The sequence below is a fragment of the Patagioenas fasciata genome, chromosome 12, assembly GCF_037038585.1.
Source record: "Patagioenas fasciata isolate bPatFas1 chromosome 12, bPatFas1.hap1, whole genome shotgun sequence".
In the NCBI taxonomy this organism is placed as follows: domain Eukaryota; kingdom Metazoa; phylum Chordata; class Aves; order Columbiformes; family Columbidae; genus Patagioenas; species Patagioenas fasciata.
This window is the reverse complement of record NC_092531.1, coordinates 11,813,277-11,839,855: the sequence shown is the minus strand read 5'-3', so window position 1 is coordinate 11,839,855 and position 26,579 is coordinate 11,813,277. Positions and strand designations below refer to the sequence as shown.

The 26,579-nt window shown below is 39.2% G+C and overlaps 2 protein-coding genes across 10 annotated transcripts in view; one reads left to right on the top strand and one right to left on the bottom strand.

The window, feature by feature from the left end:
* Window positions 1–1,789: 1,789 nt before the first annotated feature.
* On the bottom strand, window positions 1,790–26,557 carry SLTM (SAFB like transcription modulator). Of its 5 annotated transcripts, none has more exons than XM_065847807.2 (21): window positions 26,066–26,557; window positions 25,219–25,306; window positions 17,803–17,876; window positions 17,334–17,519; window positions 16,830–16,877; window positions 15,796–15,823; window positions 13,948–14,416; window positions 13,334–13,383; window positions 11,254–11,372; window positions 10,061–10,210; window positions 9,861–9,970; window positions 9,612–9,772; window positions 9,165–9,256; window positions 8,782–8,945; window positions 7,554–7,728; window positions 6,813–6,937; window positions 5,492–5,662; window positions 4,328–4,642; window positions 3,729–3,879; window positions 2,806–2,960; window positions 1,790–2,445 (listed from the first exon to the last, which is right to left on the bottom strand). In XM_065847807.2, exons 1-21 carry the CDS (start codon window positions 26,555–26,557, stop codon window positions 2,337–2,339), a joined length of 3,432 nt encoding a protein of 1,143 aa, XP_065703879.1. In that variant the 3' UTR covers window positions 1,790–2,336. The 5 variants fall into 5 exon arrangements, with proteins under 5 accessions (XP_065703879.1, XP_065703881.1, XP_065703882.1 ...); XM_065847809.2 differs by having other exon boundaries at window positions 3,729–3,867; XM_065847810.2 differs by having other exon boundaries at window positions 9,693–9,772.
* The window catches only part of RNF111 (ring finger protein 111), a 55,428-nt gene continuing 54,831 nt past the window's right edge, over window positions 25,983–26,579 (top strand). Inside the window, exon 1 of one of the 5 annotated variants that reach the window (XM_065847813.2) lies at window positions 25,983–26,155. Coding sequence is in view for 1 of the 5 variants with exons in the window: in XM_065847812.2 (XP_065703884.1) it covers window positions 26,556–26,560 (5 nt within the window). In the remaining 4 variants the exon portion in view is untranslated. The other 4 variants (XM_065847816.2, XM_071813866.1, XM_065847815.2 and 1 more) reach the window with 4 other exon arrangements.

The following is a 26,579-nucleotide window of genomic DNA, read 5'->3' as shown; positions in this document are numbered from 1 at the left end:
AAGACTATAAGGAAACATTTTCCTTGTAAATTGTTAAAATAATTTTGAACACTTAAATAATTTCCAGGTAAGTCCAGTTCTGTATCTTAATACCCCATTTTGTGTACCACAAAAGAAACACTGTTAAATTCTGTTGTCTTATAAAATGTCTCCAGTTATCAGCCTCTCTATAGTTTATCTTCACCTTGTTGAGATATATTTTGGTTAACAGTCTTCTGAAATTCATTGCATGTAAATAAATTTAAGTGTGCAAACTTAAATAAACATTTCATTTAGGTATTTAAGTTATTTCCCAATAATAAAGGTTGGATGAAATCTGGAAGAAAAAAAGAAGAATCTTGCTCTGAAAAAGGACAGACTTCTGTTGATCTAACTATTTTATAAATTCAAAGTTTTGGCAAATGGTTCTAATCAGATTTTTTCCGTATCATCCTAGTTTGTTTCAATATTTTAAGTGAAATATCTACATGTGCACAATCACATATTCATTTAATTAAATGAAAAATGACAGTAAATATTTATTACCCTTAGCAGTTGTGAATCTAGACCTGTTTACTGTAGGCAAGTTACAAGTCACATCTCAGGTTTTATTTTGGTACCTCTTTATAGCTTGGTCTTTCAGGTTATACTTTCATTTTTCCCATTTGATCAATTAGTCACTACACATTCATCTTGTAGCAAATACTTATTTTGTATGTGTTCTCACACCTAATGAAGCGCAGACTGCAGCCAAATAGATAGATACTTTCTCAAATGCACTCCCTTAACTTGTACTCTTCTCTTGGAAACTCATGCAAAAAAAGCTCAGTAAATTGAACTTAGATTTTCCTTCTAAGAATTGAAAAACATGAGCAGATTGATTAAATGCATCAAGATAAGCTACTTATTGTATAAATGTGTCCTGCCACATTTGCTGATACAGCATATTTATTTTGTTTAAACTTAAGTATTTGTCAGTTGTGAATATTCACAAAGGATTAATTATAAAAATGCTGTTGTGCCAGGTTTGTTTCTCCTCCCATCTTTCCGGGAAGGCTACTTGCTGAGAAACAATTCAGTTTAAGTTGTTTTCTGCTACTTCATCCCTCTGGCCTGCTGCAGATAGGCAGTGGTTCTTCCACTGCAGCTGAGGGTGGCAGAGACCTGTGGGCAACATCAGTGTGTTCTTATTGGCTCTTGCCTTAAAATTGGTAACTTAAATCATTTAAAAGACAATCTGGACCAGTAAAAACTTCCAGCTCTTATTCAAATACTACTTAACAAGGTGTTTGGTTTGGTTTTGAGTTGCTGAAACAGCATTGTAACTATATACTTATGAGTCTTGGACTGACTACCTTTCTGATCTGGCCTGGTCAAGAGAAATTTAGCATAGGCTAAACCAAAAGGTTTAAAAAGACATGTCCCTTTTGCTTGAGACCACATCGGGGAACAGCTGGGGATACCAGAGCAAGACTGCATCTATAGGATTCCCCAGCCACTACAAGCAAAGTTCATTTGTGGTACTCTGGTTTAAAATAAGCTGGAAGTTCTGCCAGAGCTTTGCTAGATTTTATAAAGAGTGAACTGTGTAATTATTTCTTTAGGCCTCCCATGAGTGTTCCTGCATTTGTTGGTACTAATCTTGTGCTATCAGAGGTGTTTCTCCATAACAGTGAAGGAGACAACTAAAGAAGCTGTAGGTAGAAGTTGTAGGTGGAAGTTAAGGGCACTCATGTTTTGATTTGCCAACAGGTCTGTTTCATTATGTCTTCCTTCCCCAAGGACTGTTTCAAAGACTTACTAGAAGCTATACAGAATATGAAGGTTTATTTCAAAAGAATACATTTCCAAGAATACACATAAATGCACTCAATGTAACAGTACCTTCTGCAAAAATAGGTTACATAATACCCAGTTAATGAAAGAACAATCTTATTTCTCTACAAATTAGAAAGCAGAGATAAGAGTCTGGACAACCTTCCAAATGGAGGTTATAGTTGTGTATGTTGTGATAAGTAGCTAACTTTAAAGCATGACACCACAGAGCTAATGTTGGTAAATCAAACTACTAGCACACAGCCGCAACCTATTCTTTTGTACAGAATTAACAAATATTTTGGTTCCAATTTGTTTTTTACACAGCTCTAGTGCCTCAGGGAAAATGCTTATCAAAGATACACAAAAACTATCCAAAATTACAACGTAACTATTAAAATGCCTCCAAAATTGAGAGGAAAGTAATCATGTTAAATTAAAAAAATTTAACCAGGACTTCCAGACAAGATTTCCTGTTTTTAATCAGAGAAAGTTTACAAGAGATTTCAATAAGTTATCTTGAAACCAAGCAGCTGTAGATCTTAGAATCTTCGTGGAGGTCCACCTTCAAATGGCTTAAATCCTGAGCCACTTCCCCTCTGCATGGAATTGCCTGTGATCTGTACAACTCTATTAATTGGTGAAGAGTTACTGGAAACAAAGGTTTTAAAAAAGTGTTAAGTTACAATAAGTATCTAAACTCTTGGTGTACAGGTAAGAGCATTGTTACTTCTCAAATCACTTAAACTCTAAGTCTCAAACAGACTTGAAACCATGCAAGAAAGAGGCTTTGCAAGAAGTGACTCACTTCTGTGCAGCTGAACAATACTGCCATGAGCAACGTGACAACTGTGGAGTTGTGTGCTGGCCTGGAAAGGTGTTTTTTGGATGTTGTGCAGCAGCAACACTTCCACAGAGTCACGCTGCTTGCACCGAGGCTATTGCACTTCCTAAACAACCACAACTCGGGCAGCTCAGTAGGGAACGGAGAGGAAGGAGCAGTTTTTGTACCTTGTGTGTGGAGACATCATGCCACCTCCACGGCCGTCTCCCATTCTCCTTGTGTCATGATACCCACTTCCTTGAGAACTAGGTCCATGCCATTCTTTTCTTGGTCCAGTTTCACGACTGTGGCGTTCAACTACATGTCTGTCCTCATTATAGTGCTGGTAAGAAAGCGACAGTCGTTTTCAGAATGAAAGGCATATTTAATTATCAACAGGAAATGAGCTTTTCAAGAGAGTTGAGTTAAGCTTACAGCTTATTTATATAATATACAAAAGTCAAGCATCTTTTAAGATTTCAGGCCATTGGCAACTAACCCATGCTTACAAGAGTCCTACTCAAAATAACTCTAGGTAACAAAAATGAACCAATTTGCAATAACGACTGGGGGGCATGCAGAGAGTGAAGTTCCATGAACTCAGACTTCATTCCCAGGTCTGCCCTAATCTCACATGATCACTGACAAGCACGTGCCATACAGCCACAGAAACTTTTTCTTTCCATGGTTCAGGATCTGGTAGCATGGAGCACTCAGTCTGTAGACTTTAAAGACAAGTCTTACAGAAGGTTTTTTTCTCAGCACATTACAGACTAAAATGACCAACTGCACCAGAAGTAGCAGGCAGCGTAAGATTAAGACCTTGAAAACATCAGATGAAACCAAATTTTAATAGCCAAATCAGCAACTCATTCAGGTATTGTTCTGATCTACTTGGAAGACGCTAGATCTAAGAAGAATTTGGCATGTTTTTTGGAATTTCTTGGCTTACTAAAAAGCTCAACAAAAAAGAACCTTTGAGATAAAGTAATTTGAAAATAGCCAGAATGCTTGCTAATGAGTTATGTGATGCCACGTGGTCATTTTTCCAGTGTGATTTTGCATTTTCCAGTCTCTCACTCACGCACACAAACACAAAAAGATGACTCACTTGTCCTCCACCTCTTTCTCCCATCACGCCTCGTTCTCCTTCCCTGCTTCCATAGCCAGAAGCACCGCTGCGGCTGCCGGGGGGTGCACCTCTCACATGCCCAGACACTTCTCTTCCCGATCGATCTGGCCTCTCACCTCTGTAAAAATGGCTTTGATCAAAATTTTGGTTTCAGTATAACAGAATTAATACCAAATCATAGCACATGTAGACTTCAAAGATTCCTTTTTGTTTTTCTAGCAACTTTCAGTCAGCTTCTTTGAAACATTCTCTAAGATCTATGTGGCTCTCTCAATAATTAAAACTTACATGTTATTTGTTTACATCTGCATTCTTGCACAAAAGCCTTCTTACTCTATGTTGTTACACATAGTGAAGAACAGACTGCTGGGAGTCAGCATCAAGTTTACAGATGAGGTTTGGCATATGTGACAACCTACAGACAATTTTTTTGGTAATGCTTTTGGAAAGTGACTTTGCCATTCTTTAGGAGGCAGTCTGTTTCCCTTTACACATCCATTCTTGAGGAACTGCTGCTACGAGTAAATCCTACAAGAATCAGCACCTTCACTAGTTTGTTGGTTAGCCAGCAAATTTACCTGCCATCCCGTTTGTCCGCACTTATGCTTCCCTCGCTCTTCCAATTCGTTTGCCTGGGTGGATTTGAACCAGTCTCTCGTGGATGTCGACCATGTGGTATTTCAGGTCTGTCATGAATGATCACTGTTCTTCTTTCGTCTCTGTCTCCTCGCACTTCTCGTCTGTCTGTATCTCGAAGTTCACTTCTTGGTTGTGGTGGTTCATTTCTTCTGGACTCACTGAAGTTCTTGGGATACCTCTCAAACCCTGGCTCTTCTCTTCGTCCTGTTGGGCGAGCCTTTTTTGCTTCACCTTGGTTTACAAAACGTTCTCGCCTAAGTAGGTAAAGTAGGAAAACGTCATTTCCTTCTCTCCCATTTGCCCATTTAAGCACATGCTGAGTATACAAAACTATTATTCATCTTTATGTTACATGTTTATTACTATATATGGGGTATATATCTCAAAGATCCTTCCCACCCCAAATTGTATTTATTTCTACAATTGTAATTTTGAACTCAAGTTCTTACAGCCAGTTTAACATTTCTCTGTCTATTGATCTGTTTGCATTTTGGTCAGTATACTGTAAGCAATTGTAGGCCTCCCTTTTGCCTAGTATCAAGCAGAGGAAATACTAGATTTCTCAAGTCAGCTAGAAAATATCATTCTCCTTTTATGCTGCAATGAACTAGAAGTCCAGCACCTACAATTATGTGGCCTTAATGGTTATTGGAGATGTTTAATGGAAACATGAAGTTGCATCTGTAACCAGCATTTACTGTGCAGTTGCACGGACCCTGATGAATGTGACTCATGCAAGTAACGCTCATAACTCATTAAATCAGTTGCTTTTAGCCTGGCTAAGTTACCAAGTTGGATATATCTAATTCATTGGAACCCACTTATGACTAGATGAGAAAGAGGAATAATTGTAAAAAATTATTTCAAAATGTCACCCAAAAAAGATCACCAGGCAGCTAATTTAAAGTCCTTAGAGAAAAGTGGACTAGATTCCATTTCATAAACTGCCAGTCCTGAAGACACCAGAAGTTTCAGAACACTCCTGCAATTCTATTGCATCAGAACTGCAAAAAGCCTTTAGCACCACTTAAATTTTGATAAGTTAAGAGTGGAATCTACAGAGATGTTGGCAGGCAAATACCTACCATATCATCTACACTTACCTATCAAAAGAAGATGATGGAACAGAAGAACCATCTGGATATCGCCCCCGTTCTCTGTGATCAAAATCATTAAACCTGTTCTGCTGGCGACTGTAATCTGAACCATGACTAAAACGTGCATCTGTATCAAGAGCCATCTTCTTATTCTCATTCCAGTAAGGGTCATCTCTCCTTTAAGGAAAACAAATGAGCCCTCATCAGTTATGTGTATCCAAATCAAGGTCTAATCTGCAGAAAATTGTTAAGAGTCAGCCATCTGTTTTAAAGGCACTCATTTGACCTTTGGGAAGCCACCTACAAACATAGACTCTTTACACAGTAGTGAAGAAAATAATTTAAGAAAACAAAACACCCCTCTGTTTTAAGTGCAAATTAAGGAGACAAAATATCAATAAAATATGTAATAAAATCCACGCGATAGTTTATCATGTTTGGCAGTTTAAAAAAATAGGAAAAAATAAGACCTCGACAAAAATATTACCGTAGCTAAATTCTGTCTTGAAAATGGCCTTCTAGGAAAATAAAAAGCCTTTTAGAAAAATAAAACCAAAACCAAACAAACACCAAACCAACCAAACAATAAAAAACCACCAAAATACCCACAAACCAGAACAGCCTTCTTGGGAAACAGTAATGTAGGAAACGTCACAGCCTTGCTCACCAGAAATATTCAGGTAAAGAGCGTCTATGATAAGAATGTGAGTAACTAAACTGTATAATCAATAGCCTTGAAAAATGAAGCTGTCTCTATTCCTCTGGTAAATAAATACTAGTGTTCTGCTACTGTATCTACCCTGACGACTTCCATTTACCTTCCATCATACCACCGATACGTTGATTTTATGGCTAAGGTCTCTGTCTTATTCTTATAATCAGATAAAAATCAAGGCCAGTTCAATTAATGTAGCTCAAACAGCAAATGACAGATGTCATCAGCTTCAGTAAAAATTAGAAGCCATCACATTGACTTCCTGAATTGTCCATTTACCAGAAATGTGAATTCTTTGTGAAGTCGAAGCTGGAAATTTCAACCATTAAGGCAAAAAATCGGCTTTTCCCAGCAAATGCACTGAATTGCCTTATGCTCTTTTCGTACAATAAGACTGATGAGATGCTTCTCTCATTTCAAAATTCTCTTCTACAGATAAGGTATGTTTCATGCTTGGCATAAACTGACATCAAAAACCAAACAAACAGCAGAAATCCAGTTCTTTTGTGAATGCTTGTTTCAGGTACAAAAGCATTTTCAAGTCTGACGCAAGGCTAGCAGCTGTTTATTTTTACTTAACGCTGTAAGACAATAGTTTGAGAATTAGATTACCTGTGATCTACATCACGTGGACGTTTCAAAGAATTCCTCTTTTCCTGTTCATAACGAAGCTGCTGCTGTTGTCGACGAAGTTCCTCCCTTTCACGAGCAATACGCTCTGCTTCTTTTCGACGTTCCTGCAATAAAGGGAACGGTGAATAAACACAACAAATAAAACAGCTCTTTATTAGAGATACTTATAAAACTGTTAGGAAACATACAGAACTAATACTTGACGGTTTCTATTAAAGGCCATCTGATAGAATTCATCCTTGGATAAGCATCTAAGATTAAAGAGCATAAGAAATACTTTTCTAAAATTGTAGAGAACAGATCTGGAGAAGCTACTGGCTGTCAGACAGAAATATCTCCAGGCAATTTCTTTTATTGCTATTGTATTTGCTGCCCAGAAAAACATCTCATTAAGTTTGCAGTGACATTCTCTAGGAAAAATTTAGTAAAATTATGGAAGACTAGCATAGGCAATATGATCTGCTGTACTTCAGTTTGAGAGACAGACACATATAGCCACAGAATAAACCAGCAGAAAGAATTTGTCATCAAACTGTTCCCAAGTCAAGCAAACAAGATAAACATTACTGTTGTTGTGCATGTAGATTAATGTAATGTAATGGTTGGTTGGTTCTTTCATGGTCTGGGCGGAAGGGTGAAGAGAAAAATTCACAGCAAGTGCAAACTGGGTTATACTCCAAAATGATAGTGCCCTACTGTTCACATTGTAAATATACACACCTGTTCAATACGAACACGCTCTCTTTCCAAACGCTCCCGTTCCATCCTTTCCCTCTCTAGTTTTTGCCTTTCAATTTCTAATCGTTCCCTTTCTCTCTGCAAGTATTCTTCTCGCTCGTGCATTATCCGTATGCGTTCTCTCTCACGACGCTCCCTCTCAGCAATTTCTCTTCGCCTAAAGAAAAAAGGTAGCAGAAACTCATCAGAAAAAGGTTCTCGTCCAAAACTATCACCACCTTAGGCACAGACATTAAAAAAACTATATGAGAGTAAGGTCTTGACAGAAGTCTTGGTATCAGAAGTCTACTCCTTTTAGCCCCAAGTAGCCAAACTGGTTTTAAATTATTCTACAGAACTATTTAAGCAGACAACAGATACTAGGAAAAGTATATCAAGAATCATAGTTACGTATATAATATATATATGTCATATTTCTTTGTTGTCATCTAGCAGAGAGTAACAACAGCTTAGCAAAGAATATGATTTGGATCGTAAAAGTACTTGCTATTTTAGCTCTTGCCCTCTTCAAGCTAACAAAAAAATTACTTCTTGTTTTCTGTTCAAAAAGAAGACAGAATGACATGGCTGCCCTGACTTGCACAGGTTCAGTACACCTGGCAGCAGCTTCATTTGGATTTCTTCTTCCCACCTCCTATAGTACAGTTTAAAAGAAGCAGGGAAGGCATCTTCTCCCTTAAGCTTTATGCTTCCTGGGAATTCCTTTGTTTAGGGAAATCCAGCTAACACCAGAAGTCACTTAACAATCCTTTGCAAACTTTTGGTTGTATGAAAAGAGCAGAATAAACAGTGTGGCGTTTAGTTGTTTTATTTAAAGGGACAAAATTGTATTATGCTTGATCTGTCATTCAGAAGGTATACAACAGTTCTTTGTTTAAAAACAAACAAACCAACCAACCCGAACACTACTTTTGGCCACATCTCCTACTCAACTTCTCACCTTTCAAAAAGAAAACTGGCACGCAGTAATGCCTATGAGATACATCCTCCCCATAACAAACACTAAGCTACATATGTACATATATGGCTATTAAAACACTAAACAAAAACTTTGGAGTCCATTAATTCACATAAAGATACTGTTAGGTAGAAGCCCAGACTTTAACATCTGAGTAAATGTTTGACAGAATGCATTCTAATTAGATTTCTAAATATAGTATCTGATCAATTAATGCATGAAATAGCCTTTAGCAAAAAGCTGAATTACTACCTTCGGAGTTCAACAGCTCGTCGTATTCTTTCCAATCGAACCATGTGTTCTCGCATTCTCTGTTCCTTCATCTTTTCAAAAGGCAAGATATCCTTTCTACTCCTGTATTCCCTGAATTTCATTTTATCTTGAATAATACGCTCTTTGTTCCTCAATATCTGTGGCTATAGATAGAGATTACAACGGTTATTTCAGAAGTCTCATTCCTTTAGGGAGATTTCTGGATGCTATGTTTAAATATCATTAACTACTTAGCTACCCCAAAGCATACAAAACTTCTAAGCTTAACAGTCTGCAAGAGTTTATTGACTCTTCAATCGAAATATCAACTGTAAGGTAGTATCAAACCAGCTAAGGATTGCATCAAATCTACAGATACTTACTTTATCAAACCTTCCCCTTCTGACTGTCCTCGTGTGGCCTTGGTCTCCTTTTGTTTGGTCTAAAATTACAATTTGACCTGGGCTTCTACCACCTAGTAATGGGGGTGAAGAAAGAGCCAGGGGGGAGGAAAGAAAAGAAGAAAGAAAAAAGAAAAAAGGTTTAAAACACACACACATCCCTATTTGCCTATGACAGACTTTCCTTGGCTAAATTTCTATATCTCTAAATGTAACTGGTAGGAGAAGCATACCAGCACATCTGTAATTAAGCACTGATATAAAATATGGAAACTTTAACATCGGCTCTGAAGTAATTACATGTCTGTTACTGGAGTCTAAAAAAGAACAGGTGTTCAATTGTCTGTTTTCCAATAAGAGCAAGAACATGCTCCCAAAACAAGTCAGACACACAGATTCAACAGGAGGAAACATGGCTCTATTGCATACTTATTCTTTTCTTTTCTTCAGTTTTTTTAGTGGATTCTTGATTAGGGCCACTTGCTCCATTATCACTCTTCTCATCTTTACCTTCTGTTTTCTTGGCTTCTTTACTTTCTTTTTTTTCAGATTTCTCAGATTTTTTTTCTTCTTTTTTGGTTGATGGAGTTCTTGTTAGGAAAGAAACACACAAATGCAATGAGGAAAATTCACCTTAAAGGGTTTTCACAACTTCAGAAGACAAGTGAAATTTCTTACTTGCTGGCTTTATCACTTGATGCAGTCTTCTTATCTCCCGTGCTTCTACTCGAACTAGATTTCTCATCACTTTCCTTCTTAAACTCCTTTTTGGAGGGGTCGCCTTTCACCTATAGTTGTTTCCAGAAGCAAATAGGTTAATACAGATTCTTGCATAAGATGGTCTATTTTGGTAAAAGTTTTCATCTCATTAAACCTACTTTCTCAACAGAAATTTGCTGGCCATGCAGCTCTGTTCGATGAAGGTGTGCAATACATCTAGCCACTTCTGTACTAGAAGACATTGTTACTATGCCGTAACATTTTGCCCCGGGGCTTCGCGCATTAGTGACCACCTTTGCACCAAGCACCTACATAAACAGATAAAATGTAGGTTTTGAGAGACATTTCTAGTAAGGAAGCAACAGTATTCAAATAATACTTCTACCTTGGTATATAAACATCAAACCAAACACCACCACCCCACTAGAAGAACTGACACTCCAAGTTTTGAAGAGCGTATCATTCCACAGGAGGTTGCAGCTTTGAGAACTTTACCCCAACTTTCACATCAAGGCATATTAATGCTCATGTCCTGTTTTGACCAGACACAACCTTGTGCACATTATCTAAATGCTTCTTTTGACAGTTACTGTCAAAATTCATTCTCAAAACCACCACTGATCTGAATTTGACCGTTTGTCTGACAGATGAACCACCACAAAAAAGTCAGCAGCTGCACATTAATGGCAGGAAGGTACAAAGTTAATACATAATACTACTTATGAGAGAGCCAGTTCTTCAAAGGCATCTAGGAAATGTGTCAACGAAGCAATTTTAGCAACCAGCTCTTTGACACTTGCTTCCTGAGAAAGCATTAAGCTTTGTGTTCCTGCTCTTCACTAGAATTTCTCTAACCACTGTAGCCAGTCAAGTCCCTAAAAAACCAGACAATAACTGTAACTTTTAAAATTCATAAGCCCTCAGAAAACATTTTAAAAACAGTCTCCCAAAGCAGCAGGTTCTATAAAGACTGCTTATAATATAACTTTACCAGTTAGCACATTATCTTACACTCATGGTTAAACACAATTGCTGCAGAAGAACACAGTCATTGTTATTTAATTAAAAAAAAATAAAAGCCAGCCCTAACCAGTCATATTTGTGATATTTCTTTTGCATCTATCTTACCTCAAGAAGAAGAAAAAATTCTTATAAAATTAACATATGGCTCTTCCTGTAAGCATGCACTCTTAGATTAGATGCTGCGAGTACTGGGTTTTTTTAGATTACACTGGTTAGACATTTCATCTCAGACTTTTATTTAAATCAAGTGTTAAATCAAATCTCTGTAATTGAATAGAGGAGAAGAAAGAGACAGACACAACACACGATATCACACTCCAGAAAATACCTTTCCATATTTGCCAAAGAGATTTTTCAAGTCGGCAGCTTTTGTGTTGGAAGACAGTCCGCTAACCCACAGGTTCCTAGTCGAACTCCCACTGCTACCACTAACACTGCTTGCACTTCCTGCAACAAGTTTTACAGAACAGCCGAACAATTAAGGAGACACACATACAGTGAATATTGAACTAAACTGTTGCTGAAAAGAGAAACTTAGCCTGTTACCTTTAAGTAACTGTTTATCCGGTTACCTTTCTTGAAAAGCCTTCTATATAAAAAAAATATAGGCCATAAGATTTCATTCATTTAGCCGTGTATTGAGACCAACAGCTTGGCTAACTCACACCCAAACGACAGAACTAGAAAAATGATACAATTCTTTGTTAAAGGCATGCTTCACCCCTCATCCAGGTATGTACATTAAGCTTCAACTTCTGGTTATCAGTAACTTCCGTTCAAGAAAATATTTTTAGCATCCCACATTTGTTGTTCATCAGTACGTCTTTACACTACTCACCTTACCGAAGAGGTGGCAAAAAGGTAAATAGAGGAGACTTGGTTAATCCTAGCCTCCAGTATAATGTGGTTCATTTCCACAACTCCTTGAAGCATCTGCCCTCCATCCAGAGCAGCTTTTTAAAAATGCTGCTGGATGTAGAACTAGATGCAACCCACTGAAATTAGTTCCCACATGCCAAGGAAAATACTAAAGAAAAGCTGAAAAATCATTACATGCCTTTAAGACCAACACACCACCACTTCCATATATTATCTCTTTTTGCAACAACTAAGAACTCAAGAGACTAATGTGATCTTATTCCCCACATCTTCTGGTCTTATATTATTTAGTTCAGCTTATTGTTGTCTGCTGCTAAACACATGAATAGCTTTTGAGTATGTTAAAACATAGCCAGTCATAGACCAGAACTGGATCTCCAGCTAAACAGCTGGAGAATCTGGCAGTATGCAGCTTTAAAAGGTAATCACCTTGAGGAAAAAAGGTAGTTTTCCTTCTTCAATGCAGCAAAATGAACTAAGAGCAAAAGGCAACAAAGCTCAGTTGTCAAACTAGGGTTATCTTGATAATCCTAGATATCTTGATAACCATGATAGACTTAGAGTATCATTAAAGAGCCACTCTGCTGGCTTTGGCTACGTATTTTAAGACAGGCTTTTGACAGTTACTGTTACAGTTATCATATATGCTACACAAGAGCAGATCTGCTGCATCTTCATTTAATTTCCTTGTAAGCATATAACCATCATGAACAGACATGTATCTATAGAAGATTGAATTATGTCTGTCACTAAAACTTCTCCTCAGAAATCAATTTATCAGGTCAAGTTCCATTAATTCATTAGTGATAGGCAAGAGACTCTGCAACAACGGTTTTTGGCAGGGAGCTAGCAGGTAAAATAAGGAGACACCTGAGCTTATACAAATGCATTTGTTGAGCTATGAAGCATCAGTATAACTGGTGACATTAAGGTGCTCTTAAGCTCCACTCTGTGAATTTGTTATCATAATACAGGGTTTGCTGGTAACAGACAGGAACTCCAAGGCAGACAAATAGGTCCAACTTTGATGCACTCAACAGCCACAAGCACAATTTTGCCAGCTGGCATCTCAGTTCTTATACTTGGTTAAGAATTTACTTTATTAAAAAATGATCTAGAATTAAGACAAAAAAAATTCATTTGCGTTGTGCTTAAGTACTTGCAATTATTTTTTGCTTCTTCTGTGTATAACATCAACCCAAACCATTGTATCTAAGTTACAGTAGGCATATCTGAAAATTACACCTTCACATCAAAATAAAGACTTAGGAAACATTAAGCAGAATTTGCTCCCAAAAGTGTTTTAAAATAGGAGAATATATTTCCTTTGAGTCTTTAGAATAAGTAGTTTTGATCTTACAAAGAATCTGGCATAAGGAGAAAAATACATAGACATAGACATATACATATAGCTAATGACTACTGTGCCCTTAGCACAATTCACTACAGATGGATGATTTCAATTACATCTGCCATTTTAGTGTGGCAAGCAACTTATCAAAAATACTACCCTAATTTGTAATAGTTACCTTTCTCATCCTTTGATGTTGTCTTGCTTTCTTTAGATTCCTTAGTAGAGCTAAAGAAGCAAATTAAAAATCAGAAGAAAATTGAAAATACAGAATTTGGTAAGTATTGCATTTTATGCTACTAATGCTAATAGACAAGTTAACATTTCAAAAAATAAAAATAAAAAAGGGCTAGACTGTGTATTGGAACAAATGATTCCCTTATGGATTCTTGCACTGATTTTCCCCAAGATGCCTGAAGATCTAGATTCTCTGACAACTCTATTCAGTGGATATATGGCAATCTTCTCCAGATTTCAGGACGGGGACTTGACTTCATTTTGTGTTCTTAGAACTGATAGCTGTTCATAACCATCATCACAAGGACATTTAAAAAAATCGTCAAATTGAAAAAAATAAATAAATGCTGACAATTCGACAATGCAATCAGTAGGACATAGTGTCTATACGAAGATCTTGAATTTTAAAAAGTAACTTATGGCGGTCAAAAAAAATCTATAGGCAGGAGCATAGGATACTAATTATAAGATTCTTGCTGCAACCCCCTTAATGTAGAGTGATCTTATTGAATGCTGGTACTCGGTATCGTAAAGAACTGACATAGAAAAACAAACCTCTTTGCTTGACCAGAGGCCCCAGTAGACGAGGGACCTTTCTTCAAAGTATCCTTTTCTTTGTCTCCAGATTCTGCTTTCTTTGAACCTTCTCTGGCTTCCTTCTTGACGGGATCACCCTTCACGCAGTCTTCCTTCTTACCATCTTTATGGTTCTCAGTCATCTCATAGTCCTTGCTTTCCTTCTCCAGGCTCTGTGAAATGGTATCCTGCCCATCCTTTGGCTTACTTGCTTCAGAATCTGTAATTTTCACATTTTTACCTGTTTCTAGGAGGTCATCACCATCAAAATCCAGAGTGATGGCATCTTCAGCCTGGATTGTAACCGATATGTTATCATCCTCAGCTTCTTTCACAGAGGTGTTAGCTTCCATCTCTTCGTGAGCCGTGTGATCAGCCTCAGCTAGGCTTTCTTCTGAAGGAAGACGTTTAGATACTTCTTGTGTACCATCACCAGAACCTGCTTTATCTAAGAGGATTTAACAGGAATAAATACGGCAAAACAAGAAGTTTAAACAATTTCAAATGCATAAGCTAGAATAGGACCTAGAAAATACAAAGCCAGTTATTAGCACCGATGGAAGGTTAGAAAAAAACACAAAGTGTATTAACACAAATATAAATCCTTTACCCAGGATCACTTATTCTTCATGGTAAAACACACTTTCTAGAGACAAGTACCAAACATTAGGAGGGAGAATATGGTTCCATCCTGGAGATACCCGTTCTTCACAAGAAGTAACCATTTTTCCAGTTTAGGATTTAGCGTTCCAGAAGAAAAGAGTTGCATTGGAAGCTCACAGTTTGACTGAATCCGCCTTTGAATCCTCCTGGTTCTAGGACCTCTAGTCTTCCCAAATCCAAAAGAATTACAGTCTTGGAGAATTTCAGTCAGTCTTCCATGCTGGTGTTCCCTTTTGCTTTTCCTTTCTAAGCAGTTGTTTGGCAGTCAAGTTAGCTGTACAAGGGTGCTGCAGAAAGTGGACGAGTGAGCTTTAATCCAGAGTTCGTAGACAAAGGGTTCTCAGTCTTCATCCACATCCACTGGACAGATTTTCCATCTCAGTCCCACATCTCCAACCGTTGGCATCTCCAGCCGTGTTCTTGGATTTGTGCAGATGAGAGATTCCAGCCATAGGGCTCCTCATAAACACGGAGTCTGTAATTTTATCCTGTAACTTCAGTAATGTGTTTATTCCATCTAGTGTGAAGTGATGGTGTTCCATGTCCTTTCTAGTCCACCATACGCAGAATCCTTAAGACTTCTCTCCAGGAAGTCTGTTTCCCCAAATACATTACATTCCTTCTATAGTTTCGCTAATGAGCACAGCTTAAAAAAAAAGGTAGCCACTCCAAAGGTTTCCAAACACTTGTTTTACCATCCTATATACAACTGGTACTCCTAAGTGACAGTAAGCCAAGTATATGATGGTCCATACATTTTTGGGGTGTTCAAGTCCAGTGTAAGGGTGTATGATTTTGCTCAATTAAACATCAGTTACTGCAGTGCAAGTGGGAAGCTTTTGCATCATGACTTACCGTATATAAAAATCAGAGTCCTTGAATACTATGTTTTTTTCATTAAGAATCATAGTATTACAACTATATTATACACCTACCACAATAACTGAAAAATACTGTAATAAACTCTTAAGAGTAAAATAACTCTTATGAGTGAGATAAACCCACTGACTGCAATGATTCCAGGTGCTGAGCTTAATAAAGAAACAACTGATACTTAGTACTGGAGACAAGCCTAATATTAGTAAAGAGATTGAATATTACAAGAGAAAGTTGCCTGCTCTAGCAGACTGAAGACCTCTGAACTCCATTAAACTTTAAACATACCTTTCTCATTTTCTTCATCTTCTCCATTCTGCAAGAAAAGGAAGTCAATACTAAATATCTCCTACTTTAAAACTCTAGGCAGAACAGTTCATACTTTCCACAGAATTTCTATCATATGAATGCAAACTAATGAACTGAAAACTGACAAAACGAAAAAAAACTGACAAAGCCTGTGCACCTCTGTTGTCAAATCACTGAAGATTTGCACAAAACTTCACTCACATCTATCTGTGACACTTGTGGTTTGCTATTGGTTGGAGCAAGCAGCTCTTTTTTCCCCCCCCTTAACTCAACAAGACATTTCGAAACTGTCCCCATGTCTTGCTAAAGCTTCGAGAATGGATATCATGCTGCTGATTACTACTTTCAACGAAATGCAAGCAATCCATTGTCAGCTTTTAAAACTTAGAAGTCAGAAAGTAGGTAGACTTCCTCCATTAAGTACTTAAAAACGAGACTATGATTTTAATAGGTATTTACTTGTTTATCATTAACCTCTCCAAGCAAAACATGCTGTACGATATGGCCTTTTTCAGACCTGAATTCCATGTAACTCAGAATGAATTTCTGAACTTAAAGATGTTACAGATATAAGCATTAACAACAACAAAAGAAAAGCCAAACAACAAACCCCAAAATAACCAACATTTACCTCAACAACCTACATCCCCCTAAAGGCAACTTTCTGTAATAACACAGCAGTTCTAAACCCCTGTACAGGCTGTATATACTATGTTAGCAATTGGCATGGCTCTCTGAAGTGTTTTTAAGAGAGTATGAAAAACATTCCTTGCTAAATCTATGCACTGAATACTCCCAAACTGTAGACAGCAATTTGCATTTAAATAAGATACCTAATCACAATTATCAGCATTATAAAAAAATATGAATGAAAGCTTCCCACACTGTTTACCTGTACTGTATTACATCATCTGACTCTAAGATGCATTCTGGAACACAAAGCCAGTCTAAAGTGATCTTTTCCAACTAAACAGACATGAAAATCAGGTTAACAGAACTGATTTGGAACTTACATGTACAGTTGGAAAAGTGTAATCTTCTACATCTTGGCCTTCATTTTCCTATAAGAACATAAAAGGGACTTACTCAGTAAACTATTTCTAAGACACTTAAAAATTCAGAGAGTCAAGAGATTCAGTTAACTCAGAAAACATCTTAGTTAACTGGATACACACTCAATAAGGTGAACATCAACAAGCAGCTCTCATCACTTGCATCTCTGAGTTCACTATTCAGATTACGTATGTCACTACCAGCACCAGGGAAAAGGGTCGCTTGGGAACTCTGGATGGACTGTGGTAGAATTTTACCAATCAATGCCATGTTTGTTTCAGGGCTATTCAAACACAGTCAAGGAGAACAGAAAGAAAAAAGTACCAAATTATCTTTTGGAGATAAGAAAGCAAGACAAACTGAAAAACTAGTTCTGACTGTCTAGTAATAGACACACCAAGAAAAAAAAAAAACAACAAAACGCATTTTGCTGATAAAAATGCATGTAAAAGACAACAAATTACCTGGCTTTCCAAATCCTTCTCTGCATCTTCTGTAGTCTCTGCTGGCTCCAGGTCGTGGTATCTTTTCTTTTCTGCAGATGGTGGTTCTTTAGAATTCAAGTTCTCATCTTCAACAGATTCTTTAAAGTCCTTTAACTCATCATTTCCATCTTGATCACTTGCATCTTGAGTTTCCAATTCACTTTCCTTTTGGTATGAACAAGAAATACTTGGCATAACTAAGGGTATTAGCTATATTCTGAAAAATCCACTTCCATAATCATTGCTTCTGCAAAATACTGCATCACATACATTCACAGCATTTAAAAAATCCCCACACCTTCACACGCCTAAGCATCACAGCTGTGATGCTCCAAATTTTCACATAGATCAGTGCAAAGAAAATGGAAGTAGGGTTTGTTGGGTTTTTTTTTGGTAAATCAAGCTAAACATTGAACTTAAGTATAAACTGGGTAAAAAATTTACATACTTTTATTACCTTGACAAAGGAATCGTCTTCAACTGAAGCATCACCAGTTAGTTCATCAGCTTCTGGCTTTTTACCTGAAATGACAGAACATGCTAATGACTGGAGCTGTTATGTAGAGCAGACTTTCTTTCAATACTGATTATATCCTGGGTCTTAGTTTATTATTCTCTATATGCTCTAGCTTATCTGAACTGTTTGCTGTAATATAACCCTCCCAAAACTGAGTATTTTTAAGGTGAGGAGAAAAAATGTCAGGTGAGCAATCAATGCTGTTGTATAAACAAGCAGTTACATCCCAGTTAGTGATATAAATACAAATCCTTCTACTCTGAGTGATAATGGACTTCAGGAGAACATTCAGGAGTGTATTTCTAGAATTACTGGAGTTAACTAGACTTTATGATTTAAGACTTTGGAAAGGCCTTACTCTACAGGAAAACTAGCATCACTGAGCAATTTTGGTTAAAAGGGACCTCTAAAGGTCATACAGTCCACCTAACCTCCTGCTCGAAAGCAGAGCTAAGTTCCAAGTATAATCAGATTGCTCAGGGTTTTATCTAGCTGTGTTTCCGAACAGCCACAAACATGGCATTGCATAGCTTCTCCAAGACACTTTTTTCAGTGCTTCGCATCACTACAGGGAACGAGCAGCCAAAGAATTGAGTCAGGTGAAGCACTTGGGTTTTCTTCATATTCTTTTATTTACTAAGGGCATGTACCAATGAAAAATTCCATTCTTCTAGCACATGCCCACTTTTCTCCAATGAGGATGGCTCTGTGGAGATGACAACTAGATACAGTTCCCTTTGGAACTCAATGCATTTCCTTAATCTTTTGCAAAAACAAGACCAAAGAACATTAGATATAAACATCCCCATGCAAACACACCCTTTGTAGAGCATTCTGTCTCTTTGATTCCTTCTAGCAAACATTATCCTATGCGATGGTCTTCAGCAGCTCAACATACAAAAGCACTTCTGTTAGGAAGCAGTTTCACTGTCTTCTACTGAAACTCAGTGTCAACTCAAGATGCAAATGGGATGGCAGTCATTGTCAGCACTTAACGCCTTACTTTTTGATATCACATCCTCCCTCATTCCTTCATCCTCTAATGAATGGCTACCTCAATTCTATATATACGCAAAAGAAATAGAAAAGAAAAACATAAGCCAAAATTGGATACATTATAGACATTTCTGCTACGTGGAATAGTCAATTTTTGTCAGCAACCGTCTTACATACACAGTTCTTAAATTGCATTTCAAAGCTGGAAACTGCTCAACTACAAGGCAAGAACAGATACTACTGTCTTGGTTTTAGAGTCCGATTGATTTCACTCGTTTCACTGAAAGACAGCACTCTGACAGCAGTCCTATATCCAGCACGTTGTTTTGAGTTCAGACACACCAGACTCCAGCAAAAGACACATGACAGAAGTTATTTCTACCACTGTGAAACATGAGATCTAAACATTCAGATCCAAACGCATGAAGAGATTTAGCCACTGATTTTACTTCACTTAAAACAAACAAAACATCACTGTTTTATATTTGTAATGCAATAGATTTGTGAGATACTGGTACAAAAAGCCAGCAGCACAGGTATAGTTTGGGAAGCTGCTTTCCTCAGAAAGAGGAGCGCACTTGCACTTGGAAAGGACAGGTTTTGATATGTATCACCACTGATGCCTGAAAGCAAGACTAATCCAAATTTTGTATTACTATTTTAGTATTCTGTGATAGAATCTACAGCCACAGATACCTTCAATATAAGTAAAACAGTGAGACAGCAAGGACTTCTACACACATTTAACTGTTTTCTGTTTTAATCTTCTCATATTTTAGTTGTTCAGTTTGTTAAACCTGAAAGTTCAAGGTTTTCCTGCATCCCACATTCAGCTAAGCATCCAGAGACAGGCAGACACAGAGATGTTAGACGTATTTAGCAACTACCTAGTGTGTACTGTCATGAAAGCTGCTTAAATTCACTCATCTTGCCTGAGGCAATCTGGCAGGTGAAAGAGAGCCCAGACTTTATAGGGAATAGCAAAAAAAAAAAAGTGACAAAGTTCCCTCAAGTCAGGCCCATTGTTCTGCAAGGGCAGCTAGGGAACTATATTTTACTGATATGTCCTCAATACCTTCCAATAATGAAGCTGCCCATATCACTTTTTTGCTGTTAGATCAAGGCAGACATAAATACATGTGTTCATTAGCATTTTTTTTTAGTCTGTCTTTGCGATAGGTGCCATTTACTCTGAGTACAGAGGTATTCCATGGCACAAGGAGACCCGAAAAATGACCTTCACTCTTTAGCTTTGAGCCAGAAAGTGGTCAGGAGTTTGCTTTCCCTCTCAGTTCTGTGTTTTGGGTTTACTTGGATCTGGTTAGAGTTACATTGCTCAAAAGGGACACTTCAAGGTTCTGAAACAGTTTTCAGATGCTGGTACAGTAACCTGCCAAAAAGCCAGTGTCCACAAAAATCCAACACTTTTCCACACTGATTCTCATCCACAAAGGCATACTTGGCTCATAATTTCACATAGCTAAAGTCAGATTGCAACAAACACCTCTCAGAAACTGTTTCTGTGAACTTAGTCAAGACCAGTAGCACTTTGAGGAAATAACTGGTATGAAAAGGTATGTTAACAATTACAGTCAGAACAGCTGGACCTTCTGCAGACAACAGGCATAGTAGGTCTCAAGTCATACAAATTGTCAATACATGGTAAAATGTATGTACAGGCTTATCCATGCAGTTGCTACCGAAAATGTCAGTGGAGTAAGTAGCACTCACCAGAAATCTGGGTGCTTGACAACACAAATACTAATTTACCTCGGAATGATGGCACTCCTTTAGAAGTCATGCTCAATCCCTTTTCTGGCAATGGCAATTGCTACACACCATAAAATTGCAACAGACTATTTACATAAAGAACAAATATTCTTCTGAGAAGCGAGTAGAAGACTTAGAACATCTTTAAAATGTTGGTTTAACATCATGCAGGTGTAGTTTTCATCCCATTTACAAGCCTTGCAGTAGCAAGAGTCTAACAGAATCTAGAGGGATATTTAAGACACAAAGTAACGTGTGCCTAACTGGACTCGGAAACTTGAAGAGCAGCAAATAAACATCGTCGCTAATATTAATGCTCTGAGGTTAAAATGGATTAGTCTAAAAGCTGGTTTTCATCCACACTAATTCCAAAACTTGGCAGAAAAGTAACTTTAATCACTAAGTTATGATGTATTAATATGCTACTATATTTTTGATTGCAGGTACTTCAAATGAATGTTCACATCAGAAACATTTGAAAAATACTCCACGTTAGCAATAAGGTAACTTCCTCTAGATATCAGAATAAGCAGCAGAATGTTCAGGTTGGAAAAGAACAGCTTTTTGTGCAAAGATGACAGCTTTTGGAAAAAAAAACTTGCCCATTGCCACTAAACTCCAGGGTGGGGAGGCACATTCGAAGCAATGAAAGATGGAGCACTTAGTATTTGTTCCATCTTTGAGTTTTCTAACTTCAGCTGGCAAAACCAACTGTTCTCTCACGTGTATGGCTCTTCCGATTAACTGTTCCTCAGTCCTTCTTTACCTCAAATATAATTAAATAAACTAGCTTCTGGAAAAAGTGTCAGATTTTTACTAACTTCGCATACAGGATTGACCAAGGATTTTTGTTGGATTGCAGAATCCTTCTGCAAGCATTCTTTAAATCCTGATGCAAAATACTCCTATTATGCACTTTTCCAATGAAAATCCACACAGCTCCCCCTGTATTACCTCAATTTTGGGCAAGTCACTAAATGCCCTATTTTAAATAGGACTCCTTTTTCATACAATATCTTATGCTGCAGAACTTGGTATAGGCCATTGGCAAGGTACTGTTTGTTTTAACAGAGAAAGAAGGTCTACGTTCAAACCAGTTTAGTCAAGGTCTTATTCTTATACTCACAGCATTTCTTCCCTAATTCATAGCAAGTTGCCTTTGTATCATTGTCAAAAGCTTGTCACAGTCCAGTAAAAATCTGCAGTATGTACTGTACTCAGTTGATAAATGAATTTATCAGGCCGCTACAAAACCCAGTTCTATGAAAGTAGTTTCACCCTTAACCTCATTCCTATTCTCCTCCATTTTTGTCAACATACACACAAGAAAGCAATGAGAGGGGAAACAAAGATACCACTCACACACACTTCCCCCTATAATTCAGCCTACGCCAACAATCCAGATCAAGTTTTTTCTGATAGACAGTGTTAGGGAATTAGACACCTCACTTTTTCTACAGACCTTAGGAGTTGCAGTAAAACTGGCTACAAAACACATTCAGATCTAAAGCTGATAGCCATCTGACAAAGTTTTTGATTTTTTTGGAAGAGAAACCTCCTTCCTTCTTCTCATTCACCTCCCTCTGGCTCCTGTGAGGAGGTTTATCCATTATTCCCATTCTCTGGTCTTTTCTGAGGCTGCACTTTCTTCATAACTCCAATGAATATCTAATATTCCCACCTTCCTTTGTACAGCAATAATAGCACGGGGAGAAAAAATACTGTAGGACTAGTAGTGCTGTAAATTTTCCCACTGGACAGCAGCAAAATAATTCAAGACCCATTACTATTAGTCTGAAGTTGTGGGGCTGAGGGGAAGCAAGCATTAGCAAAAGGCCCACAGCAATCTGTTGGCAAAATCAGTGAAGAAGGCACCACCACTCATAGTGAAGAGCGTGTACCAGCACAAGGAGGATCAAGTTAGTAAATTTTAAACAAAAACTCGGTCCTACTCAGTGTGTTGAGGTTTAACCCCAGCTGGCAACTAGGACCACGCAGCTGCTCTCTCATCCTCCCTCCACCAACTAGTATAGAGGAGAGAATCAAAAGGGAAGGAAAGAACTTGTGGGTTGAGATAAGAACAGTTTAATAGCACAGCAAAGGAAGAGAAAATAATAATAATAACAACAATATATATTTACAAAATAAGTGATGCACAATGAAATTGCTGACCAGCTGGTGACCAATACCTAGCCCACTATCAAGCAAAGATGTGGGACACCAGTCCCATGCAGCTGATCCTGGAGCAAAGAAGACCGAGACTGCTGTTAGCATTCAAACATGATCGTGCTGTACATCCCCTCCCAGAAGAGGGCTGTAAAAGGTGGTTCCCGTGATCTATGGAGCATGAGACTAATAGTTGGGAACAGCTCACTGGCCAGCCTAGGTGTCAATCTAGGTGCTGTCCTGTTGTGCTCCCTCCCAGCTTCCATCTGCACCTGCAGCTGGAAAACTGAAAAAGTCCTTGGTCACCTCAAGAACAGCCAAAACATCACTGAGTTACGACATTTTTTTCATATCAACTCCAAAACACAGCCCATCTGCTAGAAAGAAAACATTATCTCAGTCCCAGGCAAAGCCATGGGAAGTTCAGGGTGTTATCTCCCCCCAAAAAAACTCCTAGCTACTAAAAAGTAAAGATTCTAACTGTTATGAAGAAAATTAACTCAATTCTGGCAAAACCAGCATGAAGTGGCAGGCGTGCATCTTCCACATGCCTTTGAAAGTTTCCTAGGGATTCATTAGGAATGGATTTTTTAAGTGCTAGATTTTCGAGCTTTGAAGGATATTTTCTGGTTATTAGTAATATATTTCAGCAGAAAGCACCAGAAAGGGAAATAATACCAGAATCAGCAGGTAACACATACAAGGCATAGTTAAAAAGAAAGAATACACTCTTTCTTACAGTTGGAAGTAAAACAATAAGACCAAAAAAACATTTTCCCTTTGCGAATTAGTGAGTTTTTCTTGTTCCGCTCTTGAATATTAATACAGCACAAACCTCTCATACTGTTGGCACAAAATTTGTTCATAAGACTTGTAATTCAAAAAGTAATAAGGAAAAACTCCTGAGCTTGCAAAGTGAGCAGATAAGAACTTCATGAAGCTTGTATTTTACTTTGAGGTTTACCAAGAGCATACATGTTCTATCCACAGAAGAGGTGGCAGGGAACAGCTACGGCAGCCCTGCCTCAGGCAGCAGCACCACTAGTACACTAACTGCCTTTGCAGAAGCAAAATAAAATAATGAAACAAGATGCCAGTTCAAGAACATTATGCACATCATATTAATTTGGAGAACAAGAGGATGAAAAGTGGCAGATAAGAAATGTGTTCATCACAGCAGAACAAGTAATTTCAGTTTCTACATGAAAAATTGGAGAAGCATTTCCTTATTCAGCTTCCATGTAGCTTTCTTAAGCATTAGTTACCTTTGCAGAGTAGGGAATGAAGTAATGTCACAGAACAAAATGAAACCACATTGTGAAAGTTTACTTCCTTTCACTTTTATAGGGTGTCAAAAGTACAGATAACTCATTCAAAGTTTCTAAGCAGGTAGACTTTATTATTAAATTCCCCATTCAGAGGACCAGAGAAAAGCACTAATAATTGCTTCCACCACAAAATTCAGCCTAAGACAAGTGACAGTGGTAGAAGATGGATCATTTCCAGAACAGGTATCTAAAGCACACATATGAAGATCCTTAGCATGTATGTTCAATGAAGAATGCTGTGCATAAAACAGACATTTCCTTTCCCAGTATTACTTGATTATGGATGCTCCCAGAACAGAAAACAAAACTAAACAAAAACCCCCAAAAATCCAAATTCACAAAACAATATTTAAATACTTATGCAAAAGAAAACAGAGCTAACTCATTCACTGCCAAATAGATTTGTTTACAATCTAGGTATTTATTTTTCACAACAGAAAACCAAAAGTTTCCTAATTAGACATTTCACGGTGAACGTTCAGAGCATTCACAAAGTTCGTATTTGTAAATCCTGTCTTCAGCAAAAAGTATGCAAGTAAATCCACACAACACAGTCCTCTTTAGGTGGTGGTCCCCCTACCACATATTACAGTCCACTCAGCACTAGTCTAGGTCCAGCACCTTCTCACAACAAAAGAACTTCTCAGTTCTCTCTCTGCTGTTGCACAAATACTCTTGGACGCTAGAGAGATATCCCTGCCCAGCAGCTCCTATACTTGCTTTGCCCCTGTAACACCCCTGAACATCAGGATCTCTGTTAACACACCATATTCCAAAAATCTCACAGATCACCTACACAGCCGCAGCACACACAGCACAAGTCTCCAGGATCTGCAGGCAGTACAGCCTCATAACACATCTCTTAACCCACTCGTTTTCCATGTATATATCCAGCATCCCTATACATTGCCTATACACAGTGACTGAAAACAGATAAGCAAAGCAAAACATCTTACATTACAGAAATCACAAACAGGAAAGTCACAACTGTATCCGAACCACATGCCACAGTTCCACACTCTTTCTTTAAGGCGATATATACAACAAAAACAGCTTAAGAATGTAATGTATATTGATAGATCTTAACCTTTGCCTTTAGCTGGTTTCTTGGTGGGTGTGTCAGCTGAAACAGTTATTTCAATATTATCTGGATCACCTCCTTCCTCTTCAATAGCCTAAATGGGAGAAAAAATGAATTTTTTAATGGATTTCAGTGGGAAGCTAAACAACTTGACTTCAGAAGAGGTCACTGAGCCAAATTATTATTTTTTTCCACCTCAAAAGTATTTTATAAAATACTTCGGGTTAAACTTTTCACTTAAAGCTGGAGAGGAGGTAAAGAATGCTAACGATAATGGCAAGAGTTTAATCTGTTAAAATGACATTTTCACAGGACAGCTTATCAAGGATCAGCACATTTCTCTTTGAAACACAACACCAGAAGGCAACTACGACATCTGTGATGACATTAAGGGCAGTGCAAAAACAGGACGGAGGGAAGCACAGAAACCTCACGGCAACACCCGGCCCCGGAGCTCCCCCGTCGGCCGCCCGATGAGCTCCAGCGCCCGGGGCGGCAGACGGGTCGCAAGGCCGCGGGGCGAGCTCTGCCGGCCAGGGCTCCGTCAGCACGGACACCGCCAGCTGGAACACCGGGCTCCGCCGGCCCAGACACCGAGTACGGCCCGGGCCGGCCGCTTCCCCAGCTCGGCGGCCGAGAGGGTTGTGCCGCCCAGCCGGGGCTGCCCGGTCCCCGCGGACCCTCAGCCCAGCATCGGCGGCTGCACAGAGAGGTCCCGCCCCCCGCACCGGAGGCAGCCGGCGGTGTCGCGGGGGCTCCGCCCCCGAAGCCTGGCGGTCGGCGGCGGCGGGCCGGGCCCCTCAGCGGGCCGGTCGGGCAGGGCCGGCCCCCGCGGCCTGTGCCGGCCTCTCACCTGCTTGAGCCGGGAGATGAGCACGGTCTTCACCCCGGTGATGTCCAGGTTGCGCCGTTTCAGTTCCGATTTGAGGTCGATGACGCGCAGGTCGGTAATCTTCTTGCTCTCGGTGTGGGGCAGCGCCACGGCCGCCGGGGCGGCGGGCGCCGCGGGAGCCCGCGCGGCCGCAGGAGCCGAGGCGGCGGCGGCCATTTTAGAGCGACTGAGCGCGGCAGCTGCACGCACAATGAAACCCCCCCCGCCCGCCCGGCCGGGCCGCCCAGTACCCGGATGGAGGCTGCGGCCGACCTGGCGGTGCGGCGCAGGCGCGCTGCGGCTCACCTGGCCCCGGGACCTCCCCGCGAGAGGTTGGCGGCGGGCGGGCCGGCCGGGTGGGGGGTGCTGGGCTGCGCTTCGGCCCCGCGGAGCCCGCCCAAGAAGGACGGGCCGGTGCTCGGCACGGTTCGAGGCTGGGCTCTTGCTTCTGCAGGAAGCGGCGCCGAGAGCCATGAGGTGCCCCGGGGCGGTGCGG

What these genes read in the sequence shown, in the direction of transcription:
- SLTM (XM_065847807.2), bottom strand. Translation starts at nt 26,557, where the DNA reads ATGGCTCTCGGCGCCGCTTCCTGCAGAAGCAAGAGCCCAGCCTCGAAC. An exon ending in GAAACCAGCTAAAGGCAAAG is followed by an intron (nt 17,877 to 25,218) that starts GTTAAGATCTAT and finishes CTGTCATTTCAG; the next exon opens with GTAAAAAGCCAGAAGCTGAT. An exon ending in TCAAGTGATAAAGCCAGCAA is followed by an intron (nt 9,773 to 9,860) that starts GTAAGAAATTTC and finishes TTTCCTAACAAG; the next exon opens with AACTCCATCAACCAAAAAAG.